The sequence below is a fragment of the Stegostoma tigrinum genome, chromosome 6 (genome assembly GCF_030684315.1).
Source record: "Stegostoma tigrinum isolate sSteTig4 chromosome 6, sSteTig4.hap1, whole genome shotgun sequence".
NCBI lineage: Eukaryota > Metazoa > Chordata > Chondrichthyes > Orectolobiformes > Stegostomatidae > Stegostoma > Stegostoma tigrinum.
Genome location: NC_081359.1, coordinates 79,196,294 through 79,221,267, shown reverse-complemented (window position 1 = coordinate 79,221,267; position 24,974 = coordinate 79,196,294). Strand labels below are relative to the sequence as shown.

The following is a 24,974-nucleotide window of genomic DNA, read 5'->3' as shown; positions in this document are numbered from 1 at the left end:
GTCAATTCCAAATAATTAGAACCGTATTCACAATTTGATCTCAACATTATGATCTATCTCAACAAGAGTCATTAGATGTCAACAGTTTGTAAAAATGATTTAACAAATTTAACAAGGTTTGAGTACAAATGTTAAGTCAATTGTTATCAAGCAAAATGTAGTTGAAGTAGATATTCGGTCACCATAATGACTGTTATTAGACAGAAAAAATGTAGGTTGTTCTGGAGACCAGCCTGTGATAGATTATCTATATTTACACTTACAAGTATAAAATAATTTATAATAATTTATATGACATTGACATTCTCTCATACCCAACATTTGCATGAAAGTGGGTGAGCAATTTACTGCTTCATACAATAACTCCTCATAGCTTAAACTGATAAATTAGCAAACAGTCAAATTCAAACACATTATATCCATTTTTATTGTATGAATTTAAAAAAAAAGTACAGACCAATTGCATTTCTGCTCATAGTAACAAGACTGCAAACCTAACAAACTTTAGCATTTGTGAAATAAACCAACGGTGTTTATCTTCTGGATGACACATTTTAATGTTTAACAAAACTAGAGATCGGGGTACATGAGTGTGAAAGAGGTGGAAGCAAAACATAGTGCAAAATTTGTAATGCTATTTTAAATACTCCTTGACTTCCCTTTCTGACATAATTTTTGTCAAAAACCAATTTTCATGTTTTTATGAAACTTGAAAGATTCATGCCAGATTAGTTTGCTTTTTAATTATGGATTCTTGAGCTTCGTTTTTGCATGGAACTTGTCAAAATATGTGTGCCTAACTGTAGCAGGTGAGCTTTTAAATATTGATAAATTTTTAAGAAGACAACACTCCTTCAATATGACTTAAAGTCTTGTTTACTTGGTATTTCAACCTTTAAGTCATACTGACGGTATGTTATCTCCTTCGATATGACTTAAAGGTTGAAATACTAAGTAAACAAGTTATGAAATAGCCACAAATCTGGATAAATTAAGTTGCTTAATGATACAACCCTTTGTTGTTCAATAAGTAATAATGTTGCTGTTAAACAAAATGTATAGCCAATGCAGTTTTCAACAAATATTTGCATTATATTTCCCAACCAATACATTTCACAGTCTGTGTTCTGGTATAAAGTCTCTGAAAATCTATAAAAGTGACTGAATGATAACAGTTCAGCCCTAATGGGTATTGAATTCTTTCATGACAAATTTATCTGAAATAACTGACAGCCTTAATTATACATTTTCCACATCTCATGCCTATCACAAATGGCAAGGCATATTACAGAGTGAGCAAGAGAATTGGGTTGCTATGTTCTTACCGCTTATGCAAACAGATGTTAAGTTATCCTTCCAGAATAATTATTTCTGGTAAAACTTAAAGACTTTGCTCGCAGGTCACGTTTGTTTAATTTTTAACTTAACATTAGCCCCTTTTTTTTCTGATGTTGAAATCCGCATGTGATAAATGACTCTTCGTTTGGATCAGTCGTTTGCTAGAAGGTTTGTGTTTTTGATGTTCCTCAAATATTCAGAATAGCATATTTGTAGCAACAGGAAGCAATATTTGTCTCTTTAAGATACTCATCTATGTCACTGAATTACAGTAAGCCGAGTTTGTACTCCATCATAAGATGTGGTTCACCCATAATTTCACTCTGGGTTGGGTCTAAAAAGGAAAGGAAATTAAGTGACAGTTCTCACAATATCTTCAAGATTTCACATTAAGATAAAGGCAATAAGGATACTTCAACATGAACTGGTTGTTGATTAATACTTACATAACTTATTAAACTTACTGATATTCAGGCATCTGACAATTTTTGTTTAATGATAAATATCTTCAAAAATTTACACTAATGATTTAATTTTCTATAAAGCTGTATATTTTATTTTTTGTACAACTATGCATTTTAGTTACTAATTAAAACAAAGAACAAACCAAGCCTTAATAAAATCGTTTACCATTCAATATGTCTTCAAAACCAATGTATTCATCATTCCCTTGAAGAGTTTCAAGTGCAATATTTGAGCTTACGAGGAAAGGCAAACGCTGCACCTAATTGAAAATAGAGTTACATATGGTTGACGACTGGAAACACATTTTGAGACAACCGTTAACTATCCAAAATAGGGCTAAAAACAAGCATATATGATTTTGTTTTATCCATACTGCTTAAAATACCTGACGATATTTTTTATGTAATCACCTTCTAATCCAACCAATTATTTAAGCAAATAAGCCATTTTTTTGCAGGGTGATGTCCTCTAATTGGGAATGAAATGTATGGCCAGTTTATTTCCTGTTTTGATGCTACTATATTGGCCAGGATTAAGAAAACTTTCTCTTAAAGAAACCCTACAGGGTGGAGAAAGGCCATTTAGCCCATCAAGTCTGTATCAACCCTCTGAAAAGCATCCCACCCAGATTCCACCCCTCACCCTATCCCTGTAACCCTCCATTTTTCCATGGCTAATTTACCTAGCCTGGACACTACAGGGAAATTTAGCATGGCTGTTATACCCAACCTGCACACCTTTGTACTACAGGAGAAAACTGGAACACCTGGAAACTCCCACAGATACTGGGAGTATGTGCAAACTGCACAGAGTCACACAAGGCTGGAGTTGAAGCCGGGTCCCTGCTGTTGTGAGGCAGCAGTACTAACTACTACCCCACCATGCCACTGTCTCCTTTAGAACATGTCTGAATAACACTTTATAAAGATCCAATAGCACTAAGGGGTTTTGCACAATGTTTCACCAAAAGAATAATATTTCTAAAGCACAGCATGTTCACAGTAGCTTAAAGTGCTGAAGAATGAATCTTGTATCCACAAGTTATGATTAACAGCTTAGTCCAACACACTCTCAAGGAGTTGGAAGGGACTTCTGAATTGTTTTTACTTAATGAATAAACTTTTCTTGACATCATCACATAACATGTACATATTACTTGCAAAGTCCTCTCTGTTGGATAACTCAAAATTCTTCTATAGTTTGCGAATGTTATCTAAATTACTTACATCATTGGCATAGCAAGCCTAGTGGCCATGGTAGCAGAGCATGCAAGTTTGTAACTTACCACAGCAAGCTGACTTCTCAGAGGTAATGATACAGAACAAACAAGTGAATAGGTCACTGGCAATGTGCAGAAGAGCACCAAAATCTCAAGTGGCTCATGAAAGGATCCCTATTCAGTCTGAAGTGATACAAACCTAGCTCCAAACTAAATGGTTGATTCAGTAGTCAGAAGACACCTCAGAACAGGATTCCAGGTTCCCTGCTCTGCATATTTTCTGAGAAACATTTAATTTTTAACTGCAATTGAAATCCGAACTGAAATCAATGGAGCAGCGTCTCATTCAAATACCCACAGTGTCAAAAAGAAAATAGCAACCCCTAACACATACTACACTCTGGAGAAAAAACTGCTTAGAGCCAGGTGAGAATGCAAGCAATGTATCAAATGCACACTATTGTTAAACATACAGAAATCTGTAGCCTTCTACTCTGATGAAGGGTCTAGGCCCGAAACGTCAGCTTTTGTGCTCCTGAGATGCTGCTTGGCCTGCTGTGTTCATCCAGCCTCACATTTTATTATCTTGGAATTCTCCAGCATCTGCAGTTCCCATTATCTCATCTCTATCTCCAATTTACATACATGACTACTTTAGTCAGTTTTTGGTGACTCAATTTCTGTCCTGTGATTATCTTTCATTTCTCTCATTATGCTTTCCACTGTCTTGTTAATATTACTTCAATCACGTAACTATATTCTATTTTCCTTGTAGAGAAAAGTAAGCTAGTTAAAAACCTTATCTATAGCTGGCATTACTAATTAGCGATGTACATTCAACTTCTGAGTTCAACTGCAGCTGAATTTGCACATACATAGCAAGCCTTCAATGTTCCTGCTTTCAGGAAGAATATCAGTACTAGCCTATCCATGCACTATTCCCGTCAACTAATAAAATACCCAAAATACAATTATTTTAAGAAAGGAAGTGATCAAACAGACCAGCTTACCTGTTTTACTGCTTTGTATTCCATTTGCAATTTTAGTGGAGCATGTAGTCCTTGTATATTTCTCAATGTAGAAAAATTCATTTTGTCCTGATTGAGCTGAAACTGAATACAAAAAATACATTAATTTTTATTAAACTACAGTGAAATCAAAATTTCCTGAATTTAACCTGATCATTTTATTTTCGGTTTCTTTTCCTCATGCCTTCAACAAGCTACTCATGTTCAATTAGATTTGTTAAGTCATGAAACATACGTACATAACATCCTCCACTGCAAGCAGGCAATATTGACAAGGTACAACATTTGAATTACTTGAAGTTAGAAAGCAAGGGAACAACTGATTCAGAGATAGTAGGAACTGCAGATGCTGGAGAATCTGAGCTAACGAAGTGTAGAGCTGGATGAACACAGCAGGTCCAGCAACATCAGAGGAGCAGGAAGGCTGTGGTTTCAGGCCTAGACCCTTCTTCAGAAATCTTCAGAAAGAGCTCTTTGATGAAGGGTCTAGGCCCGAAACGTCAGCTTTTGTGCTCCTGAGATGCTGCTTGGCCTGCTGTGTTCATCCAGCCTCACATTTTATTATCTCAAAAACTGAAACAGGATGTGTCAGAGGCTGAGTACATACACTGACAAAAGCAGCTCATCTCTGCATTCCAATAATTGTACATTGTTGCTCAATCAGGTGAGATATAACATGATATACTTGCTTTCAACAAGATATCAGGATATTTCTTTCAGAAACCAGGTCCTGCAGCAGTACTGCACAAATAGCCTCAACTATTTCCAATCTATTTTAATTACTCAGACAAAGTGAACCAGTGTTAGATATCCAAGTTTATTGACAATACAAAATAGACGGATTTGAGCGCTGTGAGGAGGACGTAGCGTAAATAACAGGGATATAGGTATGTTAGAAAAGCAGGCAAGGCAGCAGCTGAGTATAACATGAGAAAATTAGGTTATTACTTTGGCAGGGTAAACAATGAATATTTTTAAATCGGTGAAGTTCGATAAAATGATGGTATTGAGGAACTTGGATGCCCTTGCGCAAGACAGATAACTTAAATCAGGTCCAGCAAGCAATTAGACAGGGAAATTAGAACATTAGTCTTTTGTACAAGGGAGTTCGAATGCAAGAACAAGAGTCCTCTTATAATCAACATTTTACTGAAACCACACGAAGCACTGTGTACAGCATTGTGCATTGTCTGCCTTAGAGGATAGGTAGTGAAGTTTCACTACATTGATTCTTGGGATGGGAGTCTTGTCTAACAAATTCAGAATTATTAGAATGAGCCTTTTAACCTGTTTGAATAAAAGGATTTTGAGAGGCAGTTTCACTTAGATGGACAGCGAGAGTTAGTATGCAGTGTATCAGGATATCCACAGGGATCAGTTCTGGGTCCACTTTTGTTTGTCATTTACATAAATGATTTGGATGAAAATGTAAAAAGGTATGGTTAGTATGTTTGCGGAAGAACTCTGAATTGGTGGCACAGTAGACAGTGAAAAAGGTTCTTTAAGATTATAAAGTGATCTTGATCAAATGGGTCTATGGACTAAAAATGGCAGATGGAGTTCAATCCGGATACATGAGAGGTATTGCATTTTGTTACAACAAGCAAGGGTAGGGCTTATACAAGTAGAGGGGCCTATAGGTACAGGTACATGCTTCTTTGAAGTTTGTGTCACATACAGATAGGGTGATTAAAAAGTCATTTGGCACGCTTGCCTTCATTGTTCAATTCTTTTGAGTATAGGAGTTGGAAAGTCACGTTGAGATTGTACACGACATCTTCTGGAATACTGAGTCCGATTCTGATTGCACACTTATAGGAAGGATATTATCAAACTGGAGATGGCTAAGAGATTTACCAGGATATTGCTAGGAATGGAAGGTTTGAGTTATAAAGAAAAGGCTGGATAGGCTGGAACTTTTTACACTGGAGCGTAGGAGGTTGACATATGACCTCATAGGAGTTTATAAAATAATGAGAGGCATAGATAGAGTTAATGGAAGTTGTCTTTTTCTAGGACAGGGGATTTCAAGACTAAGGGGCACATTTTTAAGGTGGGAGTAGAAAGATTTAAAAAAAAAGACACGAGGGACAAATTTTTTTTACACAGAGAGTGGTTCGTGTTGGGAATGAAGTTCCTGAGGAAGTGGAGGATGTGGGTACAGTCACAATGTTTGAAAGACACTTGACTGAGTATACTAACAGAAAAGGTTTGCAGGGATATTTGCCCGGAACAGGTATACAGAACTAGTTTAGTTTGATATTATGTTCGGCATGGATTGGTTGGTCTGAAGAGTCTGTTTTTGTATTAAATGACTATGAATCCATTACGGAAGCTGTTTGGATTGGGACAAAAATAAACTTCTTCACTCGAAGGGTGATGAATATTCAGAATTTTGGACCTCAGAAAGTTGATAATGTTCAGAGTACATTGGAGGCAGAGTCACAGTACAGAAGAGAGATGTTTAGCCAATCAAGCCCACACCAGCTCCCTGTAGAACAATCCAATCAGTCCCATTTCCCTACACTATTCTTATAGCCCTGACAGTATATTTCCCTTGAATGCCTGACCAATTTCTGATTTCATCACCTCCTCTCCCCTTCTACCACCAACCTTGGAACAGAATGACTGTGTGGAACTATGTTCCTGACAGAAGAATGATATATGGTGAACTAGGTTACATTAGAGTGCAGTATTTTTGTTAGTCCCAGACAAAAACTGTTGGTATAAAACCCTGAAGAGGTTACTTAATGCAGAGGTAATTTCAGCAGATATATAATAGCTCAAGGAAGGTTGAAATCATAAGTGACTTAAAACATACTGAGGTTTTAGACACGAGAACTCTGGTTAGGGAATGATAAAAAGTGGTGCTTGAATAATGTACTGAGGATGTATTTTGGGTACTAATTAAATACTATTAATTTTTCTTTTAATTTGTAAAGGCATGTTTTGGGATTAACTGGATTATACTTTCACAGTGTTTTACACTTTTTTTGAATTTGTATTGTTTATATGCTGTTTGATTTATTCCATTTTATTTTCATTTCTTTTATTAATAAACTTGTCTTCTTTCATTATAAAAATTTTGGAGCATTGCATGTACGGTTTCAGCAAGCAACCAATTTGTTAAAACCAAAACAAATCAAATCATGATCTATGAAGCCAGATTCCAGTCTAGGATTTGACTAGTCTGGTCTTAACATCAGTGGGGATCATAACACAGCTTATAGGAAGAGCTTTCCTTTGACTGCCTTATCTTCAGAAGATCAATTTTCTTTTAAATTCTGGGAATGAAAAAACATGGAAATCAAGGAAGAAAGTGGAGCTGATGTCCAAGATCAGCCATAAGTATATTAAATTGTGCAGAATCCTTGAGGGCCTCTGTGTTTGACTACAATTTCTATTTATTAAGCTCTTATGACAGAGGCTCGCTTCAAGCAAATACTGAGAGACTAAAGTAGAAGTTTGTTGCATTAACATCTGCAATATTCCACATTGGAGGGTGCTTCAAATCAGAGAGACAGCAAAAGAATAGTGCATTCATCATGCATAAAGTCATAACATTTCCATAACAAATCTTCAATTCTCTTCTTTGTTAATCCTCGCACGGGTTCCATCACCAGTTTTTGATCAGGGAAATAGGGTATGAGAATTATGCAGAAAACTGGATCTGAATACCAGGCACAATCTTCTTGAACGTCTGAGAAGCCATGAGGGGCCAAGTGGCCTATACCAGCTCCTTTATTTTCTCAATGGTCTACAAGACTGCAAACACACATCACAGCATCACCAAGCATTGAATGCAAAGCATTTTCTAAGAGGTGAAAGGTCAAGGATTTTCAATACATTTCTAAAGAAGTGTTTCAACCCACTATAAGTACCCTCTTTTCAAGGCAGTTAACACAACCTCTCTGTTACTTGTAATTTTCTACTACAGCAGGCAGTACTTACATTTCTAACAAGTAATTTAAAATAAAAGTTCAATATTAACCAGGAATAAGAATCACAGATTCCCAAAAGGGCTCTACAGTCAATTCTAGCAACTCCAGCTGCGCAATCTCAGACTTTATTGAGAGGATTGCAATGGCCGAGCAGTATCAATCGCCTGACTCTTAATTCAGAGACATAGCTGATGTTCTGGGGACCCAGGATTAAGAGCTCATTGTCAATTTTTGGGAAAACCCACCTGGTTCACTAATGTCCTTTAGGGAAGGAAACTGCCTCCTTACCCGGTCTGGCCTACGTGTGACTCCAAACCATAGCAATGTGGCTGACTCTTAACTGCCCTCCTGGATGGGCAATAAATGCTGGCCCTACCAGTGACATTCTCATCCCATGAATGAATAATTAAAATTCTTATTTGAACAGTATATCAGCTGCATTCCAATCCATAACCACCTCCTCCTCACACTGCATTTTCTCTTTCAGATAATAATGCAATTCCTGAATGCCTCAACTGAACCTGCCTCCACCAAATTCTCAGATAAGGTACTGTAAATTTGAATGACTCACTGCATGGAAGCTTTTCATGTCTCTTTGCTTTTTTTGTCAAATATTTTAAACTATGTTCTCTGTTCTCGATCTTTCCACCAATGGGAACAATTTTCTATCTGTTCTGTCTAGACCCCTGATGATTCTAACCACAGCTTAAGCCTAGGAATTTCCTACTGCCTGTCTGATATATAGTCTTTATTTCTCATTCATTGAGAAAGCGTAGATGCTATAACGAATGTGCCGCTATCACCCGCAACGCTATTCTGACTAAAGTCTATCAATAGAAATGCAGAATGCACAGCTTCTAACTTGATGATGGAAATTAAGTCATTAATTTCAAGACAACATTCTTAAATTGGTAAGTTTACAAGATTACAGTCTCTTACTTAAATGTACAGTAATCCCAATTCATATTAGATAGACACTTTTCCTCCATACATTGACTGAATAACTACTGATGTAACGATCAGAAATTTAGGACTGACTACCAAATATCAGTGGGCGTGGGCCATGCCAGACAGTTTAGTAATTACAGTAAAGTGTGAAGTAGCTAAAATTTTATTTTTCAATGGCAAATTTTTAACAAGTCGGTTATTTTGCACTTGAACCTTGGCCTCGAGGGCTTTTTGGGCTATGAGGAAGTATGACACTAATACTTTAATGTCTTGCATTCCTAAGCAACTATTTGAAATAATTATTCATATTTCTTCTCACTGAACTGTTGATCCAGATCTTATGAGGTTCTCATCCATGCATTTTTGAACACGCACCACAGCAATAAAACTCAAGAACAGGAATCATGGCATTTTTTCCTCTCAAGCTCAAATGCATTCAAACTAATCAAAGCACTGCAACTGATGTCCTCACTCTTCAACAAATTCAGTAAAGCAGCAATGGAGTCTGGGAGCTGGCAGTGACTGATCTGGCATCACACTGTACCATTCTTGTACTTATTATGCCATTGAGGAAAATAAATATATCCTGCATTAAAATGATTTAAAGTAAAATGCAAAGTGTCTGGACTTACATTGCTTTCCAAAATTTCCAGGGGATGGCTTGGCAGAAGTTCAGACTTAACGTTGGAGAATCTTAAAGACAAGATAACATGGAACTTTGTTTTTAAACAATCAATCACAATTTACATGCTATTTGACACTTGATGGATTCTGTCTGAGTAGAAGTTTGCGTTCCTAATCGCTAAAGCTTTAATCTTCCCTAATTTATATGCTTCCTAAACTATTGTCCCATTGCTCAAATATCTTTTACAGTCCGTCATCCTCTGTAGGTTGGCATTATCAAACCTCAGCCACTGTAGGAATGATGCAGTTTCATTGGAGTAAGTTATTTGGAAAAAAGAGAGATGCCCCTAGTGGATAGTATTATTCATATTTCATTAATCCAAATCATCAATTTGTCTACACTCTATACCAATTAATACTTAGGATAGCCATCTCATGTTCTCCTTTCAGATGACAGAATGAATACAAAGCAATAAGGTACACGAGGGTATTCTGGTGAAGGTGACTAAAGAATGCAAAAGATTTTATTTTGTGCAGTATATTATTTCTCAAATAACTGTTAATCCTGCTGAGGTTATGATGAGTCCTTCAGTTGTCCACTTCTCCATAAGCAGATAGGAGATGTGGCAATTTGGCATTTTCTACTGGCCCCAACACACAGATGGTCCTAACAGAAAAATCCACTTTGATCATTAAAGGGACTGTCCCTTAGAAAAACTCAATATAATTAAGAAGAGTCAGCATGGTTTGATCAGAGGCAAATTATGTTTAATCAATTTACTGGAGATGTTTTCAATGGGGAACTCTGGATAAAGTGGATCCTGTAATGTAAGTGGATCCAATACTTGGATTTCTGCAAGGCATCTGCTAAGGTGCCACTTTCAAGGCCATTGAGGAAAATAAAAGCTCATGTGTAGAAGGTATTATATTAGCAGCAATGCAAAGATTAACTGCTGACAAAAAAAAATCAGTATGCATAAATGTGTCTTTCATTGGCAAGATGTGATGTGTGGATTGCCATAAGTGTCTAATTTTTTTACAATTTAGATTAACAAATTAGATAAGGAGACTGAAAGCATCCCCACAAAATTTGAAGACATCACCAAGATGATCAAGAAAGTATATTAGAGAAAATGTAAAGAAGCTGCAGATCGGTATAGATTGGTTGAGTGAGTGGGGGCTGGCAGCTGGGAATGTAATATGGCAAAATGGGAAATTGAAGAATAAAAAAGAATATTTGTTAAATGGAGATTGACTGAGGAATTCAGGAGTAGAGGGAGATTAAGGCGTTAGCCTGTATGGGTCAAAAAATTAGTATGTGATCATAGCAGATAATCAAGAAGGTTAACTGGGTGCGCCCCTTTATATGACAAGAATTAAACCAAATAGGGGCATGCTGTGCTTTATTAATTGGGACATAAAACGTGAAACAAATATCAGCCATTATCTTGTTAAAGGACAGAGTTGGCTCAAGGAGCCACATGGTCTACTTTGTTAGCCTGTTTCACATGTTTGCATGATACCAACAATGCCAACAGTAACTGACAAATTGTATTTTTTAAACATAGCTATCAAGGAACATATTGTAGAATTGCAGAAAATGTGCATGTCTGTGTATGCCTGCTTTTTTTTAAAAACCAGAACACATGGACAATTTAATAAAAAAGCAGCAAGCTTTTCCAAGTGTTCCAAACAAAGAGAGACGACTTCAATTAATTATTCACTCCAAAATCTAATACCAGAACATCCACAGTCACAAGCTCATTCACAACAACACTCAAGGAAAGTACAGCAAAGAGAACAGTGCACTTTCATAAGTAATTAACAGAAGGAATAAATCATATTTCATTTGACTGTCCTGTTCACAAAAAAACAAGCATTGCAGACCTAATGAAAAGTCACCTTTGTTCCTTAAGAGCAGTTTCACCTGCACATCTGCCAATGTGGTATACTGTATCCACTGTACCCGGTGTGGCTTCCTCTACATTGGGGAAACCAAGCGGAGGCTTGGGGACCGCTTTGCGGAACACCTCCGCTCGGTTTGCAATAAACAACTGCACCTCCCATTTCCACCCCCCTCCCATTCTTTAGTAGACATGTCCATCATGGGCCTCCTGCAGTGCCACAATGATGCCACCTGAAGGTTGCAGGAACGGCAACTCATATTCCGCATGGGAATCCTGCAGCCCAATGGTATCAATGTGGACTTCACCAGCTTCAAAATCTCCCCTTCCCCCACCGCATCCCAAAACCAGCCCAGTTCATCCCCTCCCCCCACCGCACCACACAACCAGCCCAGCTCTTCCCCTCCACCCACTGCATCCCAAAACCAGTCCAGCCTGTCTCTGCCTCCCTAACCTGTTCTTCCTCCCACCCCAAGCCGCACCTCCATCTCCTACCTACTAACCTCATCCCACCTCCTTGACCTGTCCGTCTTCCCTGGACTGACCTATCCCCTCCCTACCTATACTCTCCTCTCCACCTATCTTCTTTTCTCTCCATCTTCGGTCCGCCTCCCCCCCTCTCCCTATTTATTCCAGAACCCTCACCCCATCCCCCTCTCTGATGAAGGGTCTAGGCCCGAAACGTCAGCTTTTGTGCTCCTGAAATGCTGCTGGGCCTGCTGCGTTCATCCAGCCTCACATTTTATTATCTTGGATTCTCCAGCATCTGCAGTTCCCCTTATCACTGTTATATCTTCACTTTCTGTCCTAGCTAAGAAAATACAACAATCATAGTTACTGGACATCAGTATTCTTAGCTCAAGGAAATCACTGCAGGAGTTCGTCAGGGTAGAGGCGTAGGCTGAGCCATCTTCAGTTCCTGTGTTGAAATGATTAAGCTACCAAGTCAAGTTTAAAAACCTACATTTTCAATTAATCTACAAATCAGTACCACACTTTTTAAACATGTAACTATAAACACTAATTGCCTATCCCATTTCCAGGAACCACTAATTAATTTTCCAGGGTCAGCTTTCATTGTTTACTTCTGCAGAACTGATGTTTTTGGCTCAGCAACCAGGAAGGACAAAGTACCGAAATATGATTCTTTGAATAACAAAGTAGTTTCACATACAAATAACATCCTTTGTTCCAGTTAGCTATTTTACAAAATTATAATCCATCCAACAAAGGTATACTTTTCCAAAATGCAGATATTAAAATATTGAGCTATTAGCATATTAAAAGAAATTCTGATATACTATTTGTTTCTGATCCCATTTCTGTTGTGAGGGGCCATAGTGCCCCTTGATTTTTCCCTTTGATCACATTTGTTGTATTGCTTTGACCTGGTGACTGGGTGCTATAGCAGTTAATGATAAGTCTTCTTCAACCCAGCTTTTCCATTTTTCATGGTGGTGGCCATTTTCATGATCATTCCAATCCATCTGCCAATCACCCTCAGGTTCCTGATCCCCGTCTTGGTCACTAACTAGTACCAATTGAATATTTGGCTCCTGTTCTCAATGCTTGTAAGTACTGGCACTGGAAAAAAACTAGCAGGAAAGTTCCTGAATAATCACAGAGATAAATAAAAGTTTAAAATAATGGCATGATACAACTTTTTTTCAAATGCAGTGTTTGGCAAGCTGGACTGCAGCTCACAAGGCGAGTGTTGCACAATCTTGTTTGATTACATTACATTTCAAACCTCTGTAGAATTACAAAATTACAAGTGCACTTCTTTAGAGCAGAAAATGTTTTTGAGGCTCCTGATGTTAAAATGTCAGGAATGAACTGGAATACTTGGCTGGATCATTACTGCTCAATTCTCAAAAGCTTGAAACCGTTTAAGCTAAGACAATCTGCATTTCTGATGCTTGGTCTATTTGCCGAAGTACTGACACACAGCCACCAAAAAACCAGGATTTTAGTGCGTACTATTTACAAGGCGTACAAATCAACTTGCCAAGGTTTCCTCGGCTACACCTTCCAAACCCGAGACTCCAACATCCAGAAGGAAAATGATGCAGTGCATTGGAACGCTGCTGCCTCCAAATACCCATATGCAACACCTTTCAAGTTCTCCACAATCTCAACTAATCAGTATTCCTTCATCGTCATTGGGCCAAAATCCTGGAGCTTCCCAGAGTACAGCATTCCAAAAACAGTGGCTCACTGGCATTTTCTCAGACAACTAAGAATAAGCAATTTTAAAAATTGCTTTTCCATCAGCATACACTTCAAAGACTGTTCAAAATTTTTATTTTGGAATGAATGGAAGGAAGCACGTCGGGTGGATATAAGTTTGTGGTAAGATAAAAATAAGATGCTTGTGACGAGTCAGTTGAGGATATGAATAAGACTTCACAGAGGTTAAATGTCTGTAAAGGATATTGCTGCGAAAAAGATGGGGCACTCCACTCCCACACATCCCAGATGTCCTCCTAGTTCAAGGACCATAACGTTACCAATGACTGAAAATACTGTCAACTGCATTCTTTGAATTTTCCACACCTCTGCCCTCACATCCCCTCCCTCCGATAATAATAAAGACAGAATCCCCCTAGTCCTCACATATCACCCCACTAATCTACACATCCAACATACCATTCTCCACCACTTCCACCACCTACAATTCCAACCCCACAACGAAACAAAATATCTGCCTTTCATGGGAACACTCTCTCTGCAGCTTCCTCATCCACTCCACACTCCCCACTAACCCCACGACCCCTGGCACCTTTCCCTGCAACTGCAGGAAGTGCTGCACCGGCCCTCTCACTTTCAGTCAAGGCACAAAACAAACCTGTCACATTAGACAGGACTTCACCTGCACATCTGTCAACTTGATCTATTGCATCTGCTACTCCCGATGTGGCCTCCTTTACCTTCATGAGACCAAGCGAAGGCTTGGATACTGTTTTGTAGATGCACTCTGTTTGCAACAAACAATAACACCTTCCAGTCGCGAACCATTTTAACTCCCCCTCTCACTCTGGGTATCATCATAGAATCCCTACAGTGTGGAAACAGGACCTTTGGGCCAACAAGTCCACACTGATCCTCAGAGCATCCCACACAGACCTATCCCACCTACAACCACCATCCCCCCAATCCATCTACACATCCCTGAACATTACGGGCAAGTTAGTATGGCCAAATCACCTCGCCTGCATATCTTTGGACTGTGGGAGGAAACCGGAGCACCCTGAGGAAACCTACACAGACACAGAGAGAATGTGCAAACTTTACACAGTCACCTGAGGCTGGAATCAAACCCGGGTCCCTGGTGCAGTGAGGCTGCAGTGCTAACCACTGAGCCACTGTGCTGCCCAAATGTTAATCCTGGCCTCCTCCAGTGTCACAGTGACGGCACCCGCAAACTGGAGGAGCTGCACCTCATATTCCACCTCAGGAGCCTACTGCCCAATGGCCTAAACATGGATTTCACCAGTTTGAAAATCCCCCACCCTGACCTCATCTCATGACCAACTCTCCCTCTCATCCCATCTCCTTGACCTGACAACCTGCCCATCTCTCCCACCTATTTGCCCTTCCACCTCGCTGACCAATCCCCACCACTCCCTACCTGCACTCACCTATCTCCATCCCACCTACCTTCCCCAGCTCCACCCCTCCTCTCTATTTATTTCTGAGCTCCCTTCCCCCTCCCCATTTCCAAAAGGTCCCAACCCAAAATGATCAACTTTCCTATCCTCTGATGCTGCTTGGCCTATGTTTCCCCAGCTCCAGTTTTATCTCTGACTCCAGCATCTGCAGTTCTCACTATCTCTGAATCTTTCTTTGGACTATTTGTCATAATTTTGCATTTTTCCTTGTGTGTCAAACTTACATTCTTCCTCACAGTTGATTGGCAGCCTCATGAGGATATATTCAGTGGCTGACCACAAATTACAAAAACAAAATTTAAGTCTATCATGACAGGTTTCACTCAGCTATTGACTTGTCCAGTATTAGCATCAATTGGGATTATCACACAGACTAATCATGATAGACCCATAATAATGACAATACCGTCATAAATGTTATACACCTGAACATATTTCAATTTTTCTCATGCTTTATAAGACAATACTCTTTTGAAGTGTGACACTTATTGTTGGGAAAGAAAGCATCAAAACAATGCAGCTCCAAAGGATAAATAACTTGCATTTGAGACTGGTTTGGGACTGCAGAGTAAAGAAAGTGCTTCAGCTCGAACAGCATTCGCTGAAAAGTGCATTCATCAATTTAGACACTTCGTAACAACAATATAAACTAATGCATGAATCAGTTCTGGCTAATCAACTCTACGTTCAACCTAGAGAAACTGTTTGTCCACAGATGACTAAAACTGAATACAATGGCAAAGATCAAGAACAAATTGTGCTGTAACGGTGTCAAACGGAAAAGAACTATCTAGACAAATGCAATCTAAAGATTTAACAACTGGATTATTTTACCACTAATTCAGTTGTTTCCAAACACATGACTGTCATACTACAAGCAAGTAAATTCAGCATTATTCAGCACTAATTTTAGCAATCAATATCTACAAAAGCTATATTGCACTTACCCCCGGCGCAACGTATCATGCACACCATAGGGTCCTGCATTAGAAGCCAGTCCACCAACAGGAACACTGTCCTTCAACTGAGATTTAAGTCCTCTGGAATACTGTAAAAAAACAATATTACAAATGTCAAAAATGTAATAGAGCATATAATCAGAAGAGTGAATTATTATGCGACATAGGCCACTGTTCAGTCTTCAGATGGAGCACTCCTTTATTTATATTTTTATGCACAAGATGCAAGCATTGTTGGCTGGATCAGCATTTCTTACACATTCCAAGTTGCGATGGTAAAGGTGAGCAGCCTTCTTGGACTGCTGGAGTCCATGTGCTGCAGATAGAAGCATTGCTATTAGGAAGAGACTTCCAAGATCTTGACCCAGTGAAGGAATACAATAAAGATCCAAAGCTGCAAATGTATTATGCCTGAATTATAAACAACTGGAATATGGCACCTAACATAGTAAGTGAAGCCTGTAGCACTCCTTACTTGGCACAAAATTCCATCCATTGATGCTTCTACTCTTAGGATGTAACATGCACTAGATCATGAAAGATTCTGACCAGACTGACAATGACTATCTCAACCCATGGAATCCCTACAGTGTGGAAGCAGGCCATTTGACTCATCTAGTCCGACCTGTCCAAACAGCATGCGACCCAGACTCACCTCCCTAAACCATCCCTGTACACCTGCAGTCTCCACAGCTAAACCATTTAACCTGGACATCCCTGGGCGCTATGGGCAGTTTAGCATGGCCAATCAACCTAAACGGCATATCTTTCGCCTCTGGAGAGGAAGCCTACGCAGACGCGAGGAGAATGTGCAAAGTACACAGACAGCAGTCAAAAGTACTTAACGGACTATACAGTACCTCGACAGCATGAAATGTGTTGCACACACGCGAAATACCCCACCCCACGGAACACACGAGGTAAGAGAACAGGTCTGCTGAAGCCAACGGGAAGTGAAACAACACACAATGAAGCGCTACCCGCGACACTTTAATAAACCGCTTTATTAGGGAGAGAGCTCCAGGGGCACCACTAGAGGAGGAGAATGAGGAAGGGTGAAGTGAATGATATCGTCTGATGGGAATTCCCGCCGGCTCGCTGCCGGGAGACTACCTTCTCCCCGGCCTGGCTCTGTGAGAGCAGGCCCAGAGCGGGTGACTCATCAGAATGTAAACCGGCATCAGTCAGCCCCGTGTGCCCCAGTATTACAGCCACAGAGCAGAGCACGGTAAGGTAAAACCATCCCCGGTAAAAAAAAACCTCTCCATATCCCTCTGCCTCTAACGTAGCCCCTCACCATCTCCGCTCAGAGCCCGATTATCACCCTCCGTCTCTGCTCCGCAACAACTTCCGGCCACGTGACCTGATTGGGATGTCGTCACTTCCTGCGGCTGTGTCCAGGTGGGAGGGGAGGAATGAGAGCAATTCTGGTTAAGTTCCTTTGGGTGTATGTCCCATTTCTTCAAGAGTTGTGTAATCTCTGAACTGAACACAAACAAAGAACTGTGGATACTAGATCTGAAATAGAAATTGTTGGTGAAACTCAGTAGCCCTGGCAACATCTGTATGAAGAAAGCAGAATGAATGTTTCGAAGGCTTCATTGACTCTTCATCAATACATCTCAAGATTAGGTAGCATCTTGATTTTTGAGGGAAATTATCTGGAGGTGCACGGCTTTTCCTGTCAAATGCAAATACCAAGCAGCAACACAGTAAGGAGTAAAGGGTCAAATATTTCTCTTCCATCTCTGATCAAAATAAAATGTCAGCCTGGTCAAGAAAGAGAGAACCCAGCGGTTTTGTTCAAACATAGTGACCAATTTAAATTAATGAGTTGTTTTCTATAGCACTGTTAACTTCATTAAAGTTGTATTTAAAGGCACTTCAAAGGAAGTAAACAAGAAAAGTACACTGAATCACAAGAGTGAGAAAATTGGAAAGTAAAAGGTTTTTAAAGGGAGAAGAGATGCAGATGTAGAGAAGTTCAAAGACAGAACCACTCCTGAATATTATGAAAGGCAAAAGATTTATTTGTATTTTCATAACAACAGTTTCTGACCCTTCAGATTTTTGGACAATTGAAACATCTTTTGGAATAGAAAAGTCTTGATCAAAACAGATGGGCCTAACCCAAACTGGAAAGAGGACCAATGTCTTAACAGGAGGTTTGCTCATTCCATTATGGAAGACCTTATACTTACAGAGAGGGGGAATGTTGGAATTCTCAATAACAGTGTAAACAGAAGGATTGATAGGGAAGGTCCTGAATGTGAGGAAAGCACGTCAATTAAGAAAGAAAGACGAGAGAGTCAGAGAATGTGGTAAATCTGAAGAACTAAATTGCATTTAATTCATTGCACGGGGTTTTACAGGTAAAGCTCATGAATTCAGAGTATGTTTTAAGAACGTGTGTTTGGGAAATTACAGCTGTTACAGAAATTGGGCTGAGAGATGGCCAAGACTGGCAACTCAGTTTTCTGAGTATTAGGTGCCATGGGATGGATAGAAAAGGTGGAAAGAAAGGGAGGGAGGGGATGCGGCAGCATTTCTGATGAGGGAATACGTTACTGCTGTAATTAGGAAAAACATTTCTGAAAAATCACCCAGTGAAAATATGTGGGTTCAGATTACAAATAAGAAAGGAAAGAACACTTTAATGGGATTGTACTTTTGACCCCCTACTAGGAAGAGGGAAATGGAGAAACAAATATGTAGGGAGAATTCAGATATATGTAATCATACTATGGTAGTAATAATGGGGATTTTAACTTTCCAAACATTCACTGGGATTACCATAGTGTTAAAAGGTTTGGATGGTGAAGAATTTATCAAAAGTCTTCAAGAAAAAATTCTCTCAATATGTGGATGCTCTTACTAGAGAAGGAGCAAAACTAGACCATTTGGGCAATAAGGCAGGGTAGGTGACTGACGTAAAAGTGGGGGAATACTTTTGAGTTGAGTGATCATTATTCTATTCGTTTCAAAATGTTTATGGAACAGGATAAGTTTCCATAAAAGTTAAAGTTTTAATTGGAATAAAGCAAATTTTAATGGTATGAGACGAGAAATTTCAAAAGTTAATTGGAGTAGACTGTTTGCAGGTTAAAGTCTGTTAGAAATGTACTATAAATGATTTGGATGAGAATGTAGAAGGCATGGTTAGTACGTTTGCGGAAAACACCAAAATCGGTGGCACAGTAGACCGTGAAGAAGGTTTTCCAAGATTACAGAGGGATTGTGATGAAATAGGTCAATGGGCTGAAAAATGGCAGGTGGCGTTCAATCTGGATGAATGTGAGGTATCACATTTTGGTACAACATACAAGGGTAGGACTTATACAATTAATGGTAAAGCCTTGGGTAGTGTTGTAGAACATGGGAACCTAGGGGTGCAGGTATGTAATTCTGTGAATTCTGCCACATAATGACAGGATGGTTAAAAAGGCGTTGGCACGCTTGCCTTCATTGGTCAGTCCTTTGAGTGTAGGAGTTGGGAAGTCAATTTGATATTGTACCTGGCGATTGTGAGGTTTCTTCTGGAATATTGTGTTCAGTTCTAGTTACCCGGTTATGGGAAGGATATTTATCAAGCTGGAGAGGGCTAAGAAGAGATTTGCCAGGATATTCCTGGGTATGGAAGGTTTGAGATGTAAAGAAAGGCTGGTAGGGTTGGGACTTTTTTTCACTGGCGCATAGGAGATTGAAAGGTGACCTGATAAGTGTTTCGAAATTAATGAAAGACGTAAATAGGGTTAGTGGTAGCTGTCTTTTCCCTAGGATGGGCGAATTTCAAGGGTAGAGGTAACATTTTTAAAGTGAGAGGGGAGTTATTTTGTAAAAGACATGAGGCTTTTTTTTTACACAGGGTGGCTTGCACGCCTAATGAATTTCCTAAGGTAGTGGTGGATGTGGGTAAAATTACAACATTTAAAAGACATTTGGGTAAGTACATGAATAGGAAAGGTTTGGAGGGATACATGCCAGAAGCAGGCGAGTGGGACTAGTTTAGTTTGGGACCGTGTTTGGCATGAAATGGTTAGACTGAAGGGCCTGTTTCCATGCTGTATGGCTCTATGACTCTATAAACAGCTAAAGACATCTCTGGACGATACCAGGGGCAAAAAAATCTGATGTGGATTCTATTATATATTGCATTTTATAATAAGCTACTCAAAATAAGCATGAAAACTCTGGACAGATGGTTAAGGACACATAATGGTAAGAAAATGCAAAAGAAAAATATACGTTAATACTGCATTTTATTGGCTGCCAGACAATTTTGTGGCTATTGAAATACATTTTGTTAATGTTGTGGGGAGTGCATCAGCACTGAGAAATGGAAAAATAAAATTTGCTTTCCCCAAACTAGCGCACTTGCAGAAATCTCAAATACAGCAACATCCATGGACTTAACATACCAATCTCAGTGAGTAGAAGCAATCTGATGACACAAAGCATAAATCGAATCTATATTAAAAAGGTGTAAAAATGACAAGAATATTGAAATTAAATTTATTTGACTGTTACAAGTGACAATCTTTTGTAACATTGTGTGTTATGTGGTGCAAACCTGACAACTAGCAGAATGATGATGACTTCGTGATAATGTTCCTGAACGAGTAATCCATTGATAAAGCAGAACTTGAATTTTAAAATCATTCTGTTTTCTAATCTCACTGTGAACTGGCCACTCCCTATCTCTGAAACATTTCTAACATGGGAAATAGATGATGGCCTAGTGATATTCTCACTAGACTGTTAATTCAGACACCCAGATAATGGTTGAATCCCGCCATGGCAGATGATAGAATTTGAATTCAATAAATGACAAAAATTAAGAGTTTAATGATAACCACAAAATTATTGTCAATTGCCAGGGGTAAAAATCCCATTTGATTCATGAATGAAAAGCCAAAATCTTCCAAGATGTCTACACACCTTCAATTCTGACCTCTTTGGCATTCCTGATTTAAGTCGCTCCACCAGTGATTTCCATTCCCATCACTGCCAAGGTGTTATGATCTGAGATTCCACCACCCCACAAATAAAAACTTTTTTTGACCACAAAGACACTCCTTAAAACCTACTTCTTTGGCCAACCTTTTGGTCAGCTGGCTTAATATCTCCTCAGGTGGCTTGGTGTCAGAAGTTGTTTAATTAATTTAAATATCTTTATTAGATTGGTGAATTCTCTGAATACTGTTGAAAATGTCAAGAAAATTACTCAATTTTCTAACTGAAAATATGTAACTATTTTTCCTTAAATTCCTGATAACCAGGAATTTTTGTGTGTCTGGCTATGTACCATTTTGAAGACAATGATTTCCTTCCGATAATGGAGTGACAAATAACACGTCCGTTAGAATCAGACTTTCTGAAGTTCACCAGGAAGCAAAAAAGATAACACTCATTTCCTAAAAAGCATACAGAACCATTTCTTTGAGAATTCAGAAGGGATTACCAATTTTATGTGAGAGGAGGAAGAACAAAGATGAAGTTTCCTTGATTAAAATAAACATTCAAATCCTCTGCTATTATCCTAGGAAAGAGTCTGAAAGGTTTGATGTAGCTCAGCAGTTCCAATTGTGTTTTTAATTCATTCCTGGCAAATCAAACATCCTTAATTGCCCCTTGATCTGAGTGCATTCCAAGGACCATTTCAGATGTCATTTAAAGAGGTGGCCATATTGCTATAGGTCTGGAATTCAAATCGGCCAGACCAGATAAGGATAACATATATCTTTCCCTGAATAGTTGACTAGATTTTTTTTTAATGACAATTGACTGTGGTTACTTAGCTTTCTATTTCAGACTTTTTTTAATTGAACTCAAACTTCACATTTCCCGTGGTGTGATTTGAACTCATGTCTCCAGAGCATTACTTGGGGTTATGGATTACCAGTCTAGAGGTGTCACTACCACACCACTGTCTCTTCATGGCGTTGCTGAGAAGACATCCAATTCCGATGACTTTTCCCTGCTGAAGGTACAGGTAGTGGATTTTTTTTTCCATATCTTGTCCATTTTGTGGTCCTATAATATTGAGTTGCTTATCCTGCCTGGCATCACTTGCATAATCTAGTGCCATATCTACTCACTTTTCGATCTTTCATGGGAATTTGGCAGTCAAGCATTCATTGCTCATCATTAGTTGCCCTTGAGAAAGTTGGTGCTGAGCCACCAGGCAAACTGCTGCAGTCCACTTAGAGTACATACACCTACAACTTTGGTAGGAAAAGATTTCCAACATTTTAATCCAAAAACAGTGAATGGACAGCGACATGGTTCTAAGTGAGAATGATGTGTGGCTTTGAGATGAATTTAAGAGGTGGTGGTATTCCTTTGCATCTGCTGCATTTACCCTTCTAGGTTGCAGAGATTGAGTTTGTAAAGTGTTTTTGAAGGTGCTTTGGCAAATTGCTGCTCTCGGATCTGAGGTAGAGGAAGTGAATGATTAAGGTGATGAATGGGATGCTAATCAAATGGGCTGTCTTCTGTTAGATAGTCTAGCTTCTTCAGTGGCATTGGAACTGCACTTGCCCATGCAAGTGGAGAACATATATTACACTCCTGATTTGTGTTTTGTGAATGGAGAAAGGAAGTGAACTGCTGACCACAGAATTCCCAGTCCCTTATGTGGGAGCCATAGAAAGCTGTTCCAGTCGGTTGTACTCACTCAGTAGTAACCTTTTAGAAAAGCATACTGGTAAGGTTGAATCACAGCAAGAAGGGAATGTTGTTGTAAACAATGTCAGAGACACTGAGTTTTTGGAGTCAGTGCAATCTGTGAAAGATGAGCTGGAATGGGACCAGCATCCTTGTTGGAAGATTTGCTAGTGCTGTCAGGGAGGATATGAACGAACTTGGTAGTGGGTGGGATCCATAGAGGATCCACAGGGGGAGATGCACAGTTAAAATTAGAAAAGACAGCAAGGGAGTCAAGAAGTCATAGAAATTCTAGATAGCTAAGGCACAGGAGTTTGGCAAAGTTGGATGGTACGTATTTTAATGCAAGGAGTCTGACAAACAAGGTGGATAAGTTGACACAAATTAAACTTCCGAGTATGATGTAGTTGCTGTTCTGAGATATGCTGAGAGAGAGGGGCAGGTGTGGCAGCTCAATATTCCAGGACATACAGGGTTTTCAGGCAAGACAAGCAAGGAATTAGAGAGAAAGGGGTGACGCAATAATGATCAGAGAATCAGTTACAGCAGTAAGGAGGGATGACATATTCAAAGGCTTCTCAAATGAGGCCATATGAGCAGAACTTAAAAATCAAAGAGAAGCAATCACAGTGCTAGGAGCGTACTATTGGCCCCTGAACAGTCTGCAAGAAATAGAAGAGCAGATATGAAGGCAAATTTCGGAAGAGCGTAATAGGGTAAGGGGATTTTGAGTTCCATAATATTAACTGGGATTCTCATAGTGTGAAAAGTTTAGAGGGAGCGGGATTCTTAAATTGCATCCAGGAGCACTTTTTAAGCCAGTATGTAGAAGGCCCTACAAGAGAGGAGGTGGGCCTGGATTTCATTTAGGTAATGAAACCAGGCAAGTGATTGAGGAGTCAGTGGGGAGCATTTTGAACACAGCAAATGGAACTCCATTACATTCAAGATTGTTATGGAAAACTTGTCTTGGGATGGGCATGAAATCAAAGTTGTCAACTGAGGGAAGACCAATTTTAGCAAGGTCAAGTACGATTTGGCCAGAGCAGACTGGGAACAGATACCTTTAGGTAAATCTGTGTCATAACTGTGGGACAGAAGTCAACCGGGACAGTACAGAACCAACATGATCCCAAAGTATCCTGTGAACCATAGATATTGAGGGAGAAATAGGAAGGGATAAAGAGAAAAAAGGTTTATGCCAGATACCAAGGGTTCAAATGAGCAGAATCCCCAGAGGAGGATGGAATGTGCAAGGAAAAACTTAGAAAGGAAACTAGGAGAGCATGAAAGAATAATGGCAAGGAAAATCCTAAGGTATTTTACATGCACATCAAGGATAAAAGGATAACTAGCAAAAGAGTTGGGCCTTTTAAGGACCCCAATGACAATTTTTCATGGAACCACAGTACATAGGTTCTAAATGAATACTTGTGTCAGTGTCATTAGTGAGAGGGATGATATGGGTGTATAAGTTAAGGAGAAGGACTGTGATATACTTAAAGAAATTAGCATAGATGGAGAGGAGGTTCTGAGTGGTCTGGCAAGCTTAAAAGTAGATACATCTCCAGGGCCGGATGAAATGTATTCCAAGCCATCAACTGAGACAAGAGAGGAAATGGCATGGTACCGGCAACAATTTTCAATTCCTGTCTGGCCACAGGAGAGGTGCCAATGTGGTACAATTACTCAAGAAAGGGACAAGGGATAGACCAGGAAACTACAGGTCAGTCTGTCTAATCTCATTGGTGGGGAAAGTATTGGAAGCAATTCAAAGTAGATGGAATTAATCTGTGCTTGGAATGACAGGGATTATTCAGGAAGAATATTCAGGTTTGGTTAAGGGGAGGTCAGTCTCAACTTAATTACATTTTTTGAAATGTAAAGTCAGTTTTAGATGAGGGAAATGCATTCAGTGTCATCCACTTGAACTCCAGCAAGGTTTTCGATAAGGTCCCACATGGAAGACCGATAGCAAAGATAAGGGCCTATAGGATCCAAGGAATTGTGGCTAATTGGATCCAGATTTGGGAAGTGGCATGAAGCAGAGGGTAATAGTCAAGCTGTGGGATCAGATGTTGGGGCCCTTGCTGATTGTGGTATATGTAAATGATTTAGACTTGAATGTAGAAGAGTTGATCAGTAAGTTTGTTAGAAATATGAAAATGTGTGGGGTGGTAAGTAGGGGTGCATCCTTAGGAGGATATAGAT

General features: G+C 39.4%; 1 protein-coding gene across 1 annotated transcript; it reads right to left on the bottom strand.

The window, feature by feature from the left end:
• Window positions 1-409: 409 nt before the first annotated feature.
• On the bottom strand, window positions 410-17,499 carry pomp (proteasome maturation protein). The gene is made up of 6 exons (XM_048533201.2): window positions 17,395-17,499; window positions 16,086-16,186; window positions 9,572-9,632; window positions 4,033-4,134; window positions 1,969-2,062; window positions 410-1,672 (listed from the first exon to the last, which is right to left on the bottom strand). The coding sequence occupies exons 1-6, from the start codon at window positions 17,395-17,397 to the stop codon at window positions 1,605-1,607; spliced, it is 429 nt and encodes a 142-aa protein (XP_048389158.1). The 5' UTR covers window positions 17,398-17,499; the 3' UTR covers window positions 410-1,604.
• Between the last annotated feature and the right edge of the window lie 7,475 nt (window positions 17,500-24,974).